Here is an 18,661-nt window from a genome sequence, read left to right on the forward strand (position 1 = left end):
TGATCACCTTGAGCTTATCAACTAGATTCGCCACCAATCTTGGCCACTAGTATGGTATAACTAGACCCAAACCCAGACATTTAAAGTGAAAGTTGGAGTTACTACAAATAACATGGTATCTTTGGATGGTGAACTGATTGTAAAAAGCAATAGTTTTAAGTACCTGGGATCGGTATTACAGAGTAATGGAGAAATAGATGGAGATGCATGCAGTAGAATTAGGGCTGGATGGATGAAGTGGAAGGAAGCAAGTGGTGTGCTGTGTGACAGGAAAATTCCAATGAAGTTGAAGGGAAAATTCTATAACACAGCCATAAGACCGGCTATAATGTACGGAACTGAATGTTGGGCAGTAAAAAAGAAAGAGGAACAACGAATGCATGTGGCGGAAATGAGAATGCTTAGATGGATGAGTGAAGTGACAAAGAAGGATAAAATTAGAAATGAGTATATTAGGGGAAGTCTAGGTGTGGCTCCAATTGATGCCAAAATGAGAGAGCATAGGTTAAGATAGTTTGGTCATGTTCAACGTCGAGACGTTAATCACCCAATACGAAGAATAGCTGAAGTGCAGATTCCTGGAAGGAGTAAGAGAGGAAGACCAAAGAAGACCTGGGGGAGACGATAAGGCAGGACATGTTGGTAAAGGGAAATGACATTGATGTGACCTAAGATAGAATTGTGTGGAGAAATGCAATTAGGGAAGCCGACCCCGCATAGGGATAAGGCAAAGAGAATGATGATGAAAAACCTGTTAAAATGATATGGACAAGACTCATGTTATATTGGATTAAATGTTAAAAAAATACTAAAATACGGTATTCACAAGAGGTATAAAAGATTTTGACAGGTGAGCAGACATTTGGAAGCAGTTAATCGCTTGGTTTTTTTTTTCAGAAAACTCACACATACCGCCCAGATGCCATTAAAACAATATATACCTATGAATTCTGAGTGGTACGTAATTGTTAATCAAAGGTATTCAGAAAAAAACTGCGTGTCTGCAGAAAAAAGGTGACTTCTGACGGTTAAGTTAACACTCGGTTAACTTATTGTATCAAAATTTAGATAGTAGCAATCTTTGAAATATAGATAGATGATACATAGATTTAAGTCATATGCCTCTCACTTCACAAAGAGAAACATTACTCATCCCAAATACCTACTGTATCAAAACAATTGCGCTTGGTACCTACTCATTCTGTGTTATCAGTGATTATGTACTAGGTGGCCTGGTACGCCACACTAAAACTTTTCTTATTTGTCTAGATGTTGCAATATTGCTTTCTGCATGATCTTCTCTTCTTCTCTAATCAAATATAGTTTCTTTGGCTTGCTACCGATATCAGCAATTGTCGTTTTGCACTTGACGAATACTTTCTATTATGACCTCGTATCTTATTTTGTGACCTCGAAGTATATACATATTTTATAGTATTTACAGCCTAAATACTCCACTAGTAAGCATCGTTGCCAAACAAAAATTATCTAATAATTATTTTCCATAACAACTTATCAGGTATTGGGACCGTGCAAGTTCGGCAAAGCGACACCTATTTCTACGCTCTGCAAGTTTATTCGCACTTTTAATTATATTGGCCAATTATTTTAGTCCTGGTTACTGGATAATTGTCAAGGCCATAGTCCAAAAAAATAATAAGAAGAAAAAATAAGCAAGTACTGCAAGCAAAATACAATTAATTAAATTTACCTTTATATAATAATTGCATATCATTTCAATATTGTGGAGCAACATATAATTTTATTCTTCAATGACAATAGATATGAAATGTACGTCAATTTGACAGTTTCAATTGACAATATGAATTATTTAGGAAAGTTGCAATATTTCTCCGCTATTCGCGCACGATCGTTTCTCAATTCCCTTCCAAGTACTTGCACACCGCGAATAATGTTTCTCTTTATCTTTAGAAATATGAAACAAAGAAAAACAACTGTTGAATTAATAGGTATCATTCTCTGAGTATAACCAACTTACTACAGGTTATGTCTTATAGATATTCTGCTTTAGTATAATATAATAAAATCACTGCTGATCAGAACAAAATATAGCCTCCTAATTTTGGATTAAACAACAATTTGTAACGAAAATTAAACAATTTGTAACGAGAATGCTGTAACATTTGAACAGTCACTGCAAAAATACATGTATTGATAACTGTAGATATAATATAATGTAATTACTGTTATGCACCACATTATAGCAATCTAGGATCAACTCTAAAATTAGACAAATCCTTCTTATACTTACTAATAATTTCATGAAAGCAAGAGAACTTAGGATCTGGGGGAATATTGTAATTTGCATTCATTATCCTTAACTTTGCACTGTCTTCAAATGGATGTCTCATAAAACATAAGGTATACAAGATACATCCCAGTGCCCATGTATCAACAGGAGTACCAACAAAGTAATTGTTCCAAGTATCAACCATTTCTGGAGCCCTATACATTGGTGTTGTGAATTTGGCCATCTACATAAAGCAATGAAACATTTTGTGTTAAAAAATATACACTATCTTAGACCAGTAAATGACTGTTTTGGAGTGTACTTTTCCTTGTCATGACAGATTCGCTTGAAAATTTTGATTTAGTTCCTTCTACCCTTCGCTTCACTTTTGGACTTGAGCCCAGGGTTGCTTTTGCTTAGGGGGTAAAAGGCACCTCCTATCGGGAGGAAAAAAACATGTACAAAATAAATCTGGAAATGGATAAACTACTAATTCAAAGCAACTTTTGTTCTATAGAGTTTTTTTCAGTAAGTCAATACTTTTTGAGTTATTTTGTCAGTCAAAATGCTCATTTTTCAATAAAAAAACGTTTTCAACACGTTTTAGACGGTTTTTCGCAAATAACTAAAAAAGTAAGCAATTCATTGGAAAAAATATTAGCAAAACTAGCTCATAAAAAAATGAAAAAGAGGTACAGATATGATATCTGTACACCCAGTAGAAGCATAGTTGTAGCTCATGAAACATAGATTTTTATTAGTTAAATTACGAATAAAATATTTCAACATGAAATAAACAAAAAACAAAGCACTTTTTGGGGGAAAACTCATCAAAACTTTTTTTTTTAATTGTATATACCTATAAAAGCTTTATTTTTGTTTTTTTTATAAAAGTTTCTAGCATCAAAACTATGGAAGTTACGCTAAAAAAAAAATCGTGAAAATCACCCCCTAATTAGCATTCCAAATGAGATTAATTGTTACCGCTTTATTTTACTTGCGTATTTTTTATATGATCTGTAAATTGCATGAGTCCAAAGTGCTTGTTTTTGAAAAATATTGGTTTATATATATAATAAGCAAGGCCTCTAGAGCTGGCGCCGCTTCTCTCATTCTAATTTCCAGCGTTTTCAACTGAAGCAATTTTCAGTTTTTAGATCTCTTGCGGTCATTGCATCTTTAACATCTTCTCTCCAAGATTGTCTTGGTCTACCTCGTTTCTTTTTTTGGCCATCTATTTTCAGGCATTCTCTGAAGGTGTCGATACCAGTTGAGTCTTTTGGCTTTGGTCGTATATATTATATCTACATCAATTTCCATTTCTCTCCTAATATCTTCGTTTCTCACCCTATCAAGTCTAGTGAGCCAGCAACATCATCTCCAATCATTCATTTCCATGGCATTAAAATAAAAAACCAAACCTTTTAAAAAAAAACTTCAAAAGTATTAGTGATATGAAAAATGTTGAGTAAAAAAATGTAGATTTTGCTTTTCTGAATATTTTGGATTTTTTTGTTATTCTCTAAGACACAAATTGGTTAAGATATGGCTGTTCAAAGTTTACATACACTCATGATTAGTGACTCAAGCCCTTTCAACTACAACTCTTTCAAAATAAGCACTTTTAACTTACACATCATATACATAAATACATTACTCTTCTTCTACTAGGGCTACACAGATTTCTTGTATAGGTACACAATTTTTTTCATTTTTTTTGTAAGTTACATTTTTGCTTAGAATATCGTTTTCGATAAAATACTTACTTTTTGACTTATAAAAACGTGGTTTTAAGTTGGTGTAAAAACAAAAATTGGTTAAGGTAGGGCTGTTCAAAGTTTGCATGCACTCGTGATTAGTGACTCGTTCAAACCCATTCAACTACAGTCCTTTCAAAAATAAGCACTTGAAACTGATGGGATATAGAGCTCATATAAACAACACATGCTTAAATAAAGTAATTTGAGGAGTAGTAATCATTAATTTCATTTGGGATGTTAATTAGTGGGTGATTTTCACTATTTTTTTACAAAAAAAGGAATCAACTTTATTTTGAGCGTAACTTGCTTCTTTTATTGCTATAAACTTTTTTTAAAAATAAAAATAATTTTTTTTAAACGCTTTAAAAAAGTTATGAGTTTTCCCAAAAAGTAGGTACTTCATTTTTTAGGTATTTCACATTAAAATTTTTGATTTGGAATTTGTCAAACAAGAACCTACTTTTCGTTAGGTATAACTCATACACAATTTTTTTTTACAAGCTTTTTGAACAAATTTTTTTTATACGCTATATTTTTGCTAAGAATATTTTTTTCGTTAAAATATTTACTTCTTTGAGTTATTTGCGAATAACCACCTAAAAACGTGGTGTTGTTTTTGTTGAAAAATGAAAATTTTGTTTGGCAAATAACTCAAAAAGTTTTGACTTTGTGAAAAAACTCTATCTATAGAATAAAAGTTGCTTGTCGTTAGTCAGTTTATCGATTTCCTGACTTATTTTGAACATAATACGTTTATTCACTCATGAAAGGGGGTAGCTTTCACCCCCTAATTAGAAGCAACCAACAGCACAAGTCCAAAAGTGAAGTGGGGGGTAAGAGGAACCTAAATCCAAATTTTCATGTAATTCAGTGGTGACATGGAAAACTAGACAGTATCACCATATTCCACCTTCATTTAATGACCTATCGGAGATGAAAATTTAGAACTTAGATTAATTAATAATATCTTTCTATTATCTCCAATATTAAACTTTTAATAAAAAGCAATAGATAACATAATACTTTAAACATTTTCAGTCATCACTATATTATATGTGGCGCTCAGAGCAACAGTGGCCTAACCCACAAATTAAGCATTTTTAGATTAATATATCAATAACAGCAGCAACATTAAATCTTCCTATTAACAGGGGTCTACACAACCTACCTCTATATATGGCTAAATGGCACTACATAATTTGTAGCGCCATCCCATAAGTGAACTAAAAATATATTTTTCTCGCATTATATTGATAAAGATTTTCAGTCTAGAAAACAAACAACAAGACAAATAGATGAACAACGAAGAAAATAAAACAGAAGGAAAAAGACACAAACCGGAGCACGACAGCTCGATTGAAGAAGACAAAGAAGAGCAACATAAAAGCAAAAAAGCTCCAGACACGCGCATAAAAAAAGTAAGTACAATATTAACTGACATGGAGGAGATTAAGATATTGCTGAGCCAGATGAGGCAAGAAATTAAAGAAGATATTCTGGAAAGCAAAACAGAGATTAAAGATGAAATCAAGGATATGAAAAACGAACTGGAAGATATTAAGCAGAAGCTTAAGCAAAACAAAGCAGAAACAGAAAATTTAAAAAGAGAAGTAGAAAAAAAGAACAAAAATGGGAGAAAGAAAACGAAGAACTCAAAAAAGCGTTAACACTCATGGAGAATAGATTAGAGAAGATCGATAAAGAAAAAATACGCAATAAATTAATCATAACAGGAATTCAGGTAGATCTGGAAGATGAAGTTAGACTAAGAGAAAACATACAAAAAATGATGGAAACAGAGCTGCAACTGAAAATAGAAGTTAAAAGTGCGTTTAAGATAGGATACAAGAAATGTATAATAGAAACGAAGAGCTGGGAAGACAAACAGAAAATACTGCAAGAAAAAGGTAAACTCAAATACAAAAGAGACTGTAGAGAAATATACATAGATGCAGCGCTGACGTTCAAGGAAGCAAAGATACAAAAAGAAATCAGAGACATAGCAAAACAACAGAGAAGCAAAGGAGCAAAAGTAAAAATCAGATACCAGAAATTAGAAATAAATGACAAAGTGCTAAAATGGAATGCAAGAGAAAATAAACTTATAGAAATTGAAAATGTCCCAAAAAACTAGACAAAAGAGAACGGATGGATGAAAAGGAAACAGACAATGCAAACGAAGAGGTAAATGAGTCACGGTATATTCAAAATAATAAGAAAAATACAAAAAAAAGGAAGAGAATTAAAAAAATGACAAAAAAAATTGGAACATGGAACGTCAGGACACTGCTAGAAGAAGGAAAAATAGAAGAGCTAGCGACACAGTTGAAACAATACAATATAGATATTGCAGGAATTCAAGAAACCAGGTGGGGGGGACATGGAAAAATCGAAAAAGAAAATTATACAGTATGGTATGCTGGAGAAGAAAAACAAGGATATGGAGGAACTGCTTTTATTGTGTTAGGGGAAATGAGGCATAAAGTTATGGAATTTAAACCCATAAGTCAAAGATTATCATACATAAGGGTAAACAGCAAACCGAACAAGTTGTCCATAATAAATGTCTATGCACCCACAGAAAACAGTGATGACTTAATAAAACAACAGTTCTATGAAACACTAGAAGAAAATGCCGAAAAAATCCCGGGAGAAGATATATTAATTATTATAGGTGATTTCAACGCACAAATCATCATCATACAACCTCTTCTGTCCACTGCTGGACATAGGTCTCTCCCATTCTTCGCCACTCTTCACGGTTCTGTGCTTCTTGTTGCCATTTCTTGGATATTCGTTTAATGTCGTCCATCCAGCGTGTTGGTGGTCGTCCTCTGCTGCGTTTGTCTTCTCTTGGGCGCCAGTCAATTAGTTTTCTGGTCCATCGTGAGTCTTTCAGTCGCGCTATGTGACCTGCCCAATTCCATTTCAGCTTGGCTATACGTTCAACGACATCAGTGATACCTGTTCTTTTCCTTAAGTCTTGGTTCCTTATTTTGTCTTTTTTTGTCACGCCGAGAATCGATCTTTCCATGCGCCTTTGTGCCACTCGCATTTTTAGTGCTGTTGTTTTTGTGAGCGTGAGAGTTTCTGCTCCGTATGTCATAATAGGAAGAACGCATTGGTCAAATGTCTTCCGTTTCATAGCTGTCGGGATGTTGCTCTTAAAGATGTCTCTTAGTGATCCATACGCCGCCCAAGCAAGTGTTATTCGTCGTTGAAATTCGCAGGTCTGATTGTCCTTGCCTATTCTGACTTCATGACCGAGATATATGTACTTTTCTGTCAATTCTACCACTTGATTTTGGATGGTTAGGTGTTCGCTGGGAACTAAATTTGTCATAAATTTGGTCTTACTGATGTTCATTTTTAGACCTATTGTTGAAGACACGTTTTCTAATTCTAGTAGCATTTGTTGTGCTTCACCCAGATCTTCGGTAATAAGTACTATATCGTCGGCAAAACGCAGATGATTGAGCATTTCTCCATCTATCTTTATTCCTCTATTTTCCCACTTTAGCATTTTAAAGGCGTATTCGAGGACCGCTATAAATAATTTAGGTGAGAGAGTGTCGCCCTGTCTCACACCTCGCTTGATATGAATTTCTCTGGTAGTATCATGTAGTTTTACACGCATTGTGGCGTTTTGGTATAATGTTTGCACTAACTTTGTAAACCGGTAATCTATTCTACTATTGTTCAGAGCAGTTATAATGCTGTCTAATTCCACAGTGTCGAAGGCTTTGTGAAAGTCTACGAAGATAAGTACCAGTGGTTTGTTATATTCTATCGACTTTTCTATTAAGGTTTTTACTGTTTGTAGGTGATCGTTCGTTCCGAATTTTGAGCGGAATCCAGCTTGTTCTCGGGGTTGGTAGAAATCTAACTTTTTTTCTAGTCTTGTCGTAATTATTCGGGTAAACATTTTATAGATGTGGTTCAATAAGCTGATTGGTCTATAGTTTTCTAGGTGCGCCTTGTCTCCTTTCTTGTGTAGTAAAATTGTTACTGCATTGTTCCATGTTTCCGGTATGCAACAATCTGTTAGACAAAGGTTAAACAAAATTTTTATTTGGTTGAGAAGGACACGTCCACCCATCTTTATAGCTTCTATTACGACTCCATCTTCTCCTGGCGCTTTGTTGTTTTTCATCCTTTTCATTGCGTCCTGGATTTCGCTTAGTGTGATCTCTGGCATGAGCTCTGAACCCTGGTTGATAACTTTGCGTGATGCAGCGGCTTCTAAATTCTTTTGGTCTTCTCTTTGGCTTGTATATAGTTCTTGATAGAAGTCTTCAACTATGTGTAGTAGTTCTTCTCTATTTGATGTGGGGACTCCTTCTTTGTTCTTTAGTTTGTGTATTTCGCATTTTCCATTGTTTAGCCGCCTTCTCAGGACTTTCAGACTTTTATTCTCTTCTATAGTCCGCTGGACTTTTTCATTCTTAAATTTCCTTAAATCTTTCCTTATAGCTTTTGATACTTCTTTGTTTATTTTTCGCAGTTCTTCTTCGTCAGTGCTTTCGTTTTCTTTGATTTTTCTTCTAGTTTCCATTAGTTGCTTTGTTTCAATGGTTATTTTTTCGTCTTGGCTTCTTTTAGGACAGCATTTTACTTGAGCCTCTCGAATAGCTTCTACGATATTTTCGTTTAGGGCATCTACATTATTCATGCATTCATTTTGTTGTAGGATTTTATTGATATTGCCTTGGTATTCATTTAAATTCGTTGGGTCAATCCATATTGGGTTGGCTTTCTTCCTAATCATTTTGGATCTTTCTGTTATTAAGTCTAATTTTAGTTTGGCTCTTACCATTCTATGATCGCTGCCTGTGGTAAAGCTATTAAGGACTGTGACATCGTTGAATATATATTTTTTGTCACTGATTATGTAGTCTATCTCGTTTCTGGTCTTACCATCTGGGCTTTTCCACGTCCATCTTCTGTGATCTTTTTTAGAGAAGAAACTATTCATCTGGTAAAGATTTTGTTGTAATAGAAATTCTAGTAGTGTTTGGCCACGCTCGTTTCTGCCTTTGGATCCAAATTTACCTAGTGCTGTTTCCTGTTCATCCTGCTTTAGACCGATCTTTGCGTTAAAGTCGCCGCATATAATCGTGTAATGTGTTGGTGTTTCTTTCAGTGCCGTTGAGATGTCATCGTAGAAGTCTTCAATCTCCTCATCCGGATGGTTCGTTGTTGGTGCGTATACCTGAATAATCTTTATTTTATACCTTCGGTTTAGCTTTACGATTAAATAGGCTACTCTTGTGGATATACTTCTTGTAATCACTATGTCATTTGCAAGTCTTTTGTGTATAAAGAATCCAACTCCCCCGACTGATTCGGTTTCACTACCTATACTATAAAATATATGCCCTGATTTTAGTGTTGTCAGGTTTTCTCCATGTCGTCTTACTTCACTGACTCCAATGATATCCCATTTTACTTTTGACATCTCGATTTCCATTTCAGTGACTTTTTCTTCAGATAATAATGTTCTGGCATTGTAGGTACAGATAAAGAGTGTTAGAGGTTTTTTCGTCTTTCGCGTCGTCAGTTTTTTGTCCCCCCCAGAATCCTTGGGACAGACTGATAAATCAGTGTGAGAGTTTCGATTTCTCGCTATACTCACCTGGGGTACATCCGCTTCTGTTTTAAAATCTGACATTTTGTTGGGAGGTATTTGCCTTAAAACACCACGCTGGCAAGGCGGGTTGGTGAGTTTTTAATTCAGCCGCTCATTGTGAGTACCGACGCTGTTTGAAGCCGCCCGCTCCGGGTCAGACGCTTCTAGGTTTGTGATCTTATACTACCCCTAAAATCGAGGGTTGCCAGCTCCGCCATCTTCGCCGTACCGGAAGTATTCTTCGTCGCCTTGGATGCCGTTCTGGACTTCATCCGTGACCCTGGACAAGGGACCCTTAGCAGGTACTAGCTTCCCGGGTCAAGAAGCTCCTGGAATCTGCGGGGGGCAGGGATTGATTCACTTTCCCTGATAGGACTATCCAAGAGAGTCCAAAGGACTTCAAAGGAGTTCCTACCCGCTACGCACAAATAGGTAAAGAAAAATGCTTTAGGGAGGTTGCAGGGGAAAACTCATTACATAGCACAACAAACAATAATGGAGAAAGATTATGTAATTTAGCAGCGGCATTAAACATGGACATAAGTAGCATGAGATATAAACACAAAAACATACACAAGATAACATGGATGAGACCAGGCAGTCTGGAGGGGAATCAAATAGACCATGTACTTATTAAAAAGTCACACAAACAGTCGATAAATGACGTGAGATCTCACAGAGGGGCAAACATCGATTCGGACCATATGCTAGTGATTGCAAAATGTAAAATAAAAACAACAAAGAATGAAAGACGAAAAGCACAGGGAAGATGGGACGTAGATAAATTGAAAGATAAAGGAGTAAAAAGAAGATTTGTAAAAGAAGTAAATGTAGAGATGCAGTTCAAGGAGGAACAAGAAATGGAGGAGCAGTGGAAAAAAATCAAACAAGGAATAAACACTGCAGCAGAGAAAGTAGTTGGAAAAATGCAAAAAGAAAGAAGAAACAATTGGTTTGACGAAGAGTGCAAACTAGCAGTGGACGAAAAGAATAAAACAAGATTGAAATGGCTAAGCACAGGTAAAGAAGAGGAACGAGAAAAATACCAAGATCAAAGGAAAAAGACAAAGAAATTGTTTAAATCAAAGAAAAATAAAAAAGTAGACGAAATTATGAACGAGATCGAAACAGAAAATAAGAGACACAATTCAAAACCACTGTACCAATACTTAAAGCTAGGTAGTAGAAAACGGACAGCTAATGTAGCCATAGAAGCAGAAACATGGCAGAAGTATTTCGAAGAAATGTATCAAGAAACGGATGTAGAAGAAGAAAGAGAAACAATAATGAACCCGGAACAAGGTGAAGAAGAAGAATTGACCTATACAGAAGTAAAAGATACAATATGCAAACTGAAAAACGGGAAAACAGCGGGAGACGACGGAATATGTGCAGAACTTATAAAATACGGGGGTGAAGCACTATACAGAAAGATTTATGAACTAATACAGAATATATGGAATAAGGAAACAATGCCCGAAGAATGGAAGAAAGGAATTATTGTGACAATCCCAAAACAAGGAGACCACAGGATATGTAAAAACTACCGAGCAATTAATTTACTGAATGTAACATATAAAGTACTGACTGGTATAATTAGAGACAGACTAACAATATACACAGAACAAAGCATAGGAGACTACCAGTACGGTTTCAGAAAAGGAAGATCCACGATAGATGCTATCCATACACTAAAACAAGCGATAGAGAAAACATACGAGTACGACGGAGAAGCACATATACTTTTTCTAGACTTTAAACAGGCTTTTGACAAACTAAGTAGAAGAAAAATGATCCAAGACTTACAAGAGAGCAAAATACCAAATAAAATTATAAGAATGATAGAAATGACAATGCGAGATTCCCAAGCAACAATAGACACCGGAAGAGAGAGAACAGAAATAATAAAAATTAAAAATGGAGTAAGACAAGGAGATGCGCTCTCAACTGTACTATTTATTCTATCATTAGATAAGATAATAAAAAAGTTGTCAAACGCAGGAACTATAAATAAAAATACAGTACAAATAATTGGATATGCGGACGATATAACCATAGTAGCAACAGATAAAAAGGCATTAAAGAAAACCTTTCAAGAAATAGAAAACGAATCCAAACTAAGAGGACTGGAAATAAATGAAAATAAAACAAAATACATGAATGTAAGTAAAAAAAAGAAGACGCAACTGACAGAAATGACAATAGACGCACACAGCTTCGAAGAGGTTGAAACATTCAAATATTTGGGAGTATTAGTCAACAGAAGAAATGAAAGTGTAGATATGAAAAGAAGAATTCAAGCAGGAAACAAAGCATTCTACAGAAATAAAAAAATTTTCAAAGATAAGAAGATAAGCCGGAATACAAAAATGAAAATCTACAAAACGACCATAAGACCAATAGTGCTATATGCTTTGGAGGCATTCACATTAACAGCAAGAGAAGAAGAGCAGCTGAAAGTTTTTGAGAGAAAAATTATGAGAAAAATTCTGGGACCAAAGAGGGAAAACGAAGAGGATGCAAGGCAATGGATGAACCACGAAATACAAGAATGGATGGGTCAAGAGAACATAGTAAGAGCAACAAAAGCACAGAGAATTAGATGGTATGGACACATAATGAGAAGAGAGAAGAACAATCCGTTAAGAGTTATAACCGAATGGATACCACCAGGTACAAGAACCAGAGGCAGGCCTAAACTCAGATGGAGACAACAAGTGGAAGAAGACTTAAGAAGTATGGAAATTAGAAATATAGGAAGCAAAATCAGAGAGAGAGAAGGATGGAGAAAGGTAGTGGAAACAGCGAAGTCACACCAGCAATTGTAAAACTAAAGTCAGAATGGGATGATCCCCCACAAAAAGGATCTTCAAGTGAAAACAGCTTCAGCTTCCTCGGGAGCGTACAGCTTGTATATATATATATCCCATAAGCACAATGTAAATTCGAATGCAAAGATTACATTATCTCAAAACTTCGTTTTTGGGCCCTGAGCGCCTCATATATTTGTAATTCAATAAAAATATTAATCTTGATAAAAATAATAAACTTAAAGATAAAACCCATAACTAAATTAAAATTCATGGTGACGTTTCAATTATTACTTTAATCATCGTCAGAATAATAAGTTTCTTGAGCGGATGCTTTAAAATAATTTTAAAGGAACAAACAATAATTAATGAAAACGTAAAAATGACATTGACAATCATTGGGTTAAGTCAATAATTTCAAACACGCCATGTCTTGTTGCGTGTTTAAGGGTGGCTTCAAAAGAAATATGGATAATGCCTCCTTGATGCTGAGTTCCGTTGGAGAACTTGCATGACCAATGATTGAGAAGTCCTTATGACTAATAGGGTGGTCAGAATCAGTCATATGTTGGAATACCGCTGAATTTGGAATTGTTCTTGATCGTCTTCCTAAGTGAGGAGTGACACCTAAGTGTTCGCAACATCTGACATTAAAGTGACGTCGAGTCTTCCCGACGTACGTAGCTGCACAGCTACTACATTTGAATTGGTATATAATGTTAGATGCGAGATCACTAGGAATCATGTCTTTCACATGGAAACGAGATCCTATTCTTTCCAAAGTCGTGAAAGCAAATCTTAATTCTATAGAGGGAAATGCTTTTTTAATTGTTCTACGGATGTTGCGTCGGATTTGTAAGCTGTGGTAACCAGTATATGGAAGTGTGATATAGATCTTTTCTTTGATTTCTTCTACTTTTGCTGTTTGGTTGGAATTTGTTATTGAAAAAACGTCTGATGTATCTTTCTAAGAAGTTCAACGAAAAATATATATACCAATTCAAATGTAGTAGCTGTGCAGCTACGTACGTCAGGAAGACTCGACGTCAATGTCAGATGTTGCGAACACTTAGGTGTCACTCCTCATTTAGGAAAACGATCAAGAACAATTCCAAATTCAGCGGTATTCCAACATATGACTGATTCTGACCACCCTATTAGTCGTAAGGACTTCTCAATCATTGGTCATGCAAGTTCTCCAACAGAACTCAGCATCAAGGAGGCATTATCCATATTTCTTTTGAAGCCACCCTTAAACACGCAACAAGACATGGCGTGTTTGAAATTATTGACGTAACCCAATGATTGTCAATGTCATTTTTTACGTTTTCATTAATTATTGTTTGTTCCTTTAAAATTATTTTAAAGCATCCGCTCAAGAAACTTATTATTCTGACGATGATTAAAGTAATAATTGAAACGTCACCATGAATTTTAATTTAGTTATGGGCTTTATCTTTAAGTTTATTATTTTTATCAAGTTTAATGGTGTGTCCTTATCTACATAAAAAATATTAATTGTGATTCACATAAATTAGAGGTATTCAAGTACATACATTTTCTTCAAGTCCAGCATGTTGATTGGCAGTCCATGATATGTCAGGCCTGTACACTTCAGTTGTAGCAGATCCAAAGTCACATAATTTTAAACTACTTTCTGCACTAATTAAAAGATTTTCAATTTTCAAATCTCTATGAATAATGGGAGGATTTTGTGAGTGCATATGGGCTACAGCTCTGCATGTCTGGTAAAAAATTCTTGTTATTAGATCTACATCAAAAGCAGAAGTACGTGCTTGCAAAACTTCGACCAAAGATCCTCCTAAAAGACAAAACAGATATATTTTCTCTAAAATACTAGTGATGGGCAGAATCGAATACTTTTAAGGACAAGAACGCTGTACTCGAGAACTTTTTTGAGTACCAAGAACCGATTTTATATTTAAAGTTGATTTAAAAAATAAATACTGTTTTAAATTCTTCAATTCCTGATTTGTTTATGGGGGTAGGCACAAAATCTTGGTCAAATGCTATTTAAATTCATTTATTTTTTTCAAATCCTGAGAATAGTAATAAATATTTTTGAAAAATTTAAAAGCGTAATAAGAGATAATATTATTACCAAGGGCCGAAAGTCCCTTAGAATAAACAAAAAGTTTCTTTTGAATGAGATTTGAAATTAGAAATCACACTAAATTTTCTTTTTTTTCACCCCTGTAACGTAAGAAGTTTTAAGATACTTTCAGCCCTTGGTAATGATGTAATCTTTCATTCTGCATTTAAATTTTTCAAAAATACTTATTAGTTTTCTCAGGATTAGACAAAAATGAATGCAATTAAATAGCATTGGACCAAGATTTTGCACCTACCCCCTTAATGTTTATATTCATTAGTGGCTCTCACACTTACTGAAATATGTTTATAGAAATATGATAGGCTTAATTAGCTGTTTTGATTATCTTGAAAATAAGCACACTTTCTTTGTTTAATGGAGAATGCTATTAGAAAATAAACCATCAACTGTGCAGTCATATTGTCAGTTTTTTCGTATCTGAAATATTCATTATGAGAGTTTATTATATCTATTATTTGACCTCCAAAAATATTTGTTTATAAAACTAACTTCTCTGCTTATATTGGGAGACATCATCTGTTTAAAAATAGCTGCTGATATCCAAGTACCAAGACCCAGATTGAGTATGAGTACCTTAAAAATAGCAACTGCTTCGTCAACTAGTATTCGAATACTTTGAATTAAGTTCTCGAGCACTTTCAGGAATCGAATACTTGTCTATTCTTGGTATTCGAGCACCCTATCACTATAAAATACCAAAACAATTTAAACATACCAGGGCAAAGTTCTGTCACCAATAAAAATTCTGATTGGCCATGTTGCGTTTGGGACTTATCAATAAAAGAAGCTGTTAAATACTGAATTATATTTGGATGACCAGATACCTTCTTTAATATATTTATTTCTCTTATAATATTATTTTTGCTTTCTTCATCAGCTGCTAACAGTCTCTATAACAAAGGATAATTACACCACAATTACTTTATAAAATACTTTGATAATACCTTCAAAGCATAGTCTTTTCCTGTTGTTACATCTTGTGCTACAAAAACCACAGCAAATCCACCTAAAAAGTATTCAATTTATTTAAAATGTTTAAAAATCAATATTAAAAATACCACCTTCTGCAATAACTTTTTTTATTTTTAGTTGAACATTAGAAATTTCTATAGTTTGTCCTACAAAACTGTTTTCAATCTGCCCATTCGTAGGACCGCTAAAATACTCGAAGGCAGATTTAAATAATTCACTCATTTTTGTTCACAAATTCATATTCCTGATAAATATATTTGAGATATATCCAATCCTGCCTCCTACTAACCGTCAATGTCAATGTCAGTGGGGATTAGTGGGGAATGACAGTCCGCTCTGGTTGACAGCCAGACAACTGCATAAAAATAAAATGCATTTGTGAAGGTCACCATAGGCGTACTAAAATTTTAAAAAATTTAAAAAATAAAATTATTAAATTTACACATCAAACTAAATTATATGGAAAATATTTATATCAAAAATAAATACCTAAATATTATCTACAAATTAACTAAAATTAAAAGTAGATTGTTGCGCATTAGATTTTTAGGAAAAATTACTGTAGAGCTGAATGATCGAGTCATAACTTCTTTTTGAAACTTTTGTCACGTAAAGAACAGCTGTCATTGTCATGTTTCACGTAATGACGTAATGGTCGTAATGTCATAATTCTGTCAAGAAGATAAATAGTCGGTTTTGCATAAATGCCTGTGTGTTATATTTTAATGATTTACATGTTATTGATATAAAACAGATTATTATGAATCTATAGACATATCCCAGTATGTCTTCCGAACAAACTCAATTCAAACCCGTCTTAAAGAAACATGGACAAGTAATAATAGAAGACGTTCCCGGACTTGTATTTTGTAAACCCCGTCTGATACCCCTTAAAAGCTATACATTAGAAAAACTAGAGAAGATGCAACAAGAAGCACAGAAAGTGCAAGAAGAAAATAACACACAATAAGGCATAAGTGATTGTGGTATTTGTAAATTGTATTTTATTTCAAAATGAGCTATACACCTTTGGTATCAACAATATTGTTATCTTTTATATTATCGTCGTCAGTTTTGTACCGATATGGGAATTGGTTTAGGCATCGTTTAATTGTAACATTAGTTGTGCTGCTAGCTTGGTATTGCAGTTTTCTTATTATATTCGCTTTGCCTTTAGATGTTATTTCGGTAAGTATATTAATAATTATTAGTAAAAACCTACCAAATTAATTTAGATCATAATTGTGAAAAGAGATTGATGATAGAGATTTAATTGAAATACAAATGATCAATTTTAAATAGTTGCTTATACAGATTTAGGACAAGGACATGACTACAGATGTTTAATAGGCTGTGAGCTCATACATAGAGGGGATATTTACAAATTCGCGAGCGCCAGTAGTGACAAGTCTGTAAACTTTTACCGGAAATTTGACATAAATGTCAAAGTGATTAATTTAAAATTAAAATTAAAAACAATAATTATAAAAAATATTAGTTGGTCAAAGCTGTGGTATATATTTTTACCTTAAATATACTTACGTTTTAAATACTGAATTTAAGTTTTTTAATGTTCCATAATATGTAATTATAAATTAATCTATTAACCTTAGCGCCATCTACAGGATAATTGTGAAAGTATCTGAAGTAAGAAATTCATATTTTATCAATAGAACGTCAAAATGATTAGCAAAATCTTAAAAAAATCGATTACAATTTAATTACTTTTTTGCATTGTAAATATTAAGCGATAACAATTAAATAATAAATTTAAAAATTACCAGTGAAAGTTGAATTAGTAGTCCGCTAGGAGCGACACCAGAGAAGCTCAGAGCGTATAGATAATGTCAATATGTCTCTGCTTTATATTAATATATTTGAGCTGCAAAATTATCGTCATTAATGTAAAACAAAACCTCTTTATGCGATATAATGAAATGTACTGTCTGTTAAAAATTTTGTTCCTCAACAAAACCTTTTTGGGGTTACTTCACAAGTGTTTCTTTAGGATACATTTATGTAAATTAATTAAAGTCTTCCTGTAGCGGTACAGCCCATATATTTGTTGGCCTGTTCAAGAATTGTATTCCATTCCCTTCAGCCATTGGGAACTCTTCTCTCTAATTCCGTCCAATAGTCCTTAGATCATTCTTGTCCCTCCCTAACTATCAAGACTCTCACCTTGGGCCACTCTTATTTAATATTTTCATAAACAACAAATGAATGCTTCACTATCAGTTGATCTTTGCTCTTTGCTGATGACCTAAAATTAAGCTGTGTAATTAAATCCCTTGAGGATTCTGGGAAACTGCAGTATGATTTAAATATCTAGCTAGAGTGGTGTAAAAGAAATGGCAAAGAACTTAATCCAACTAAATGTAAAACTATAACTTTTTCCTGTTCAAGAAATGCTATTATTTTGGACTGTTTTTGACTATAATATTGTCACTATACTCTTGAAAGAACTTCCCTTTTTAAAGACTTGGGGTCACCATTGATACAAACTTACAGCTTTCTCATCATCTAGATAATGTTGTTAATAAGGCTTTCCAGATGCTTGGTTTTATTAAGAAATATACCCAGGACTTCACAAATATTACAGTTTTAAAAACTCTCTACGTGACTTAGTCTGTCCCTGTCCCCATCTTGAGTATGCCTTGCCTCCTGTATTTGGTCTCCTTTCTATGGAGTACATATTAATGCTCTTCAGTTAGTTGAACATAAATTTTTAAAACTTAATATATCTTGGGCAACTACAATGATGCAGATATTCTTAATATCCTAAATATGGCACCAATCACTGACTGTCATAAGAGAAGGGATCTCATAACTTTCTACAATATCCTGCATGGAAAACTGGAACAGCAGACCTTCTTCAAAAAATTAATATTTATATCCCACTAAAGACAACTAGGGTTACAGTTAATTTCCATTACCCAATCCACAGTACTAACTATGGCCTTAACAACTTCCTCACTAGAACTACCAGACTAGCAAACCAGCACCTTAACTTTGACCTTTTTCAATCTAATGGAAAATTTCTGAGTCAGGTTTTAGTAAGCATTATTAAGTAAGGTTCATTGTTAATTAAGCTGTTCAGAGGAA

At 34.0% G+C, this 18,661-nt stretch overlaps 2 protein-coding genes across 2 annotated transcripts in view; one reads left to right on the top strand and one right to left on the bottom strand.

The window, feature by feature from the left end:
- Window positions 1-15,862, bottom strand: part of LOC126880070 (cyclin-G-associated kinase) — a 119,181-nt gene extending 103,319 nt beyond the window's left edge. Inside the window, exons 1-5 of the mRNA XM_050643729.1 lie at window positions 15,646-15,862; window positions 15,529-15,590; window positions 15,300-15,474; window positions 14,007-14,272; window positions 2,273-2,495 (exon numbers count right to left, since the gene is read on the bottom strand). Of these exons, the coding sequence (XP_050499686.1) occupies window positions 2,273-2,495; window positions 14,007-14,272; window positions 15,300-15,474; window positions 15,529-15,590; window positions 15,646-15,778 (859 nt within the window). The 5' untranslated portion in view covers window positions 15,779-15,862. The remainder of the gene's footprint in view (window positions 1-2,272; window positions 2,496-14,006; window positions 14,273-15,299; window positions 15,475-15,528; window positions 15,591-15,645) is intronic.
- A 375-nt stretch (window positions 15,863-16,237) lies between these two features.
- LOC126880073 (LMBR1 domain-containing protein 2 homolog) overlaps window positions 16,238-18,661 on the top strand; it is a 67,231-nt gene continuing 64,807 nt past the window's right edge. Inside the window, exon 1 of the mRNA XM_050643735.1 lies at window positions 16,238-16,744. Within this exon, the coding sequence (XP_050499692.1) occupies window positions 16,571-16,744 (174 nt within the window). The 5' untranslated portion in view covers window positions 16,238-16,570. The remainder of the gene's footprint in view (window positions 16,745-18,661) is intronic.

This window comes from Diabrotica virgifera, chromosome 2 (assembly GCF_917563875.1).
Source record: "Diabrotica virgifera virgifera chromosome 2, PGI_DIABVI_V3a".
In the NCBI taxonomy this organism is placed as follows: Eukaryota; Metazoa; Arthropoda; class Insecta; order Coleoptera; family Chrysomelidae; genus Diabrotica; species Diabrotica virgifera.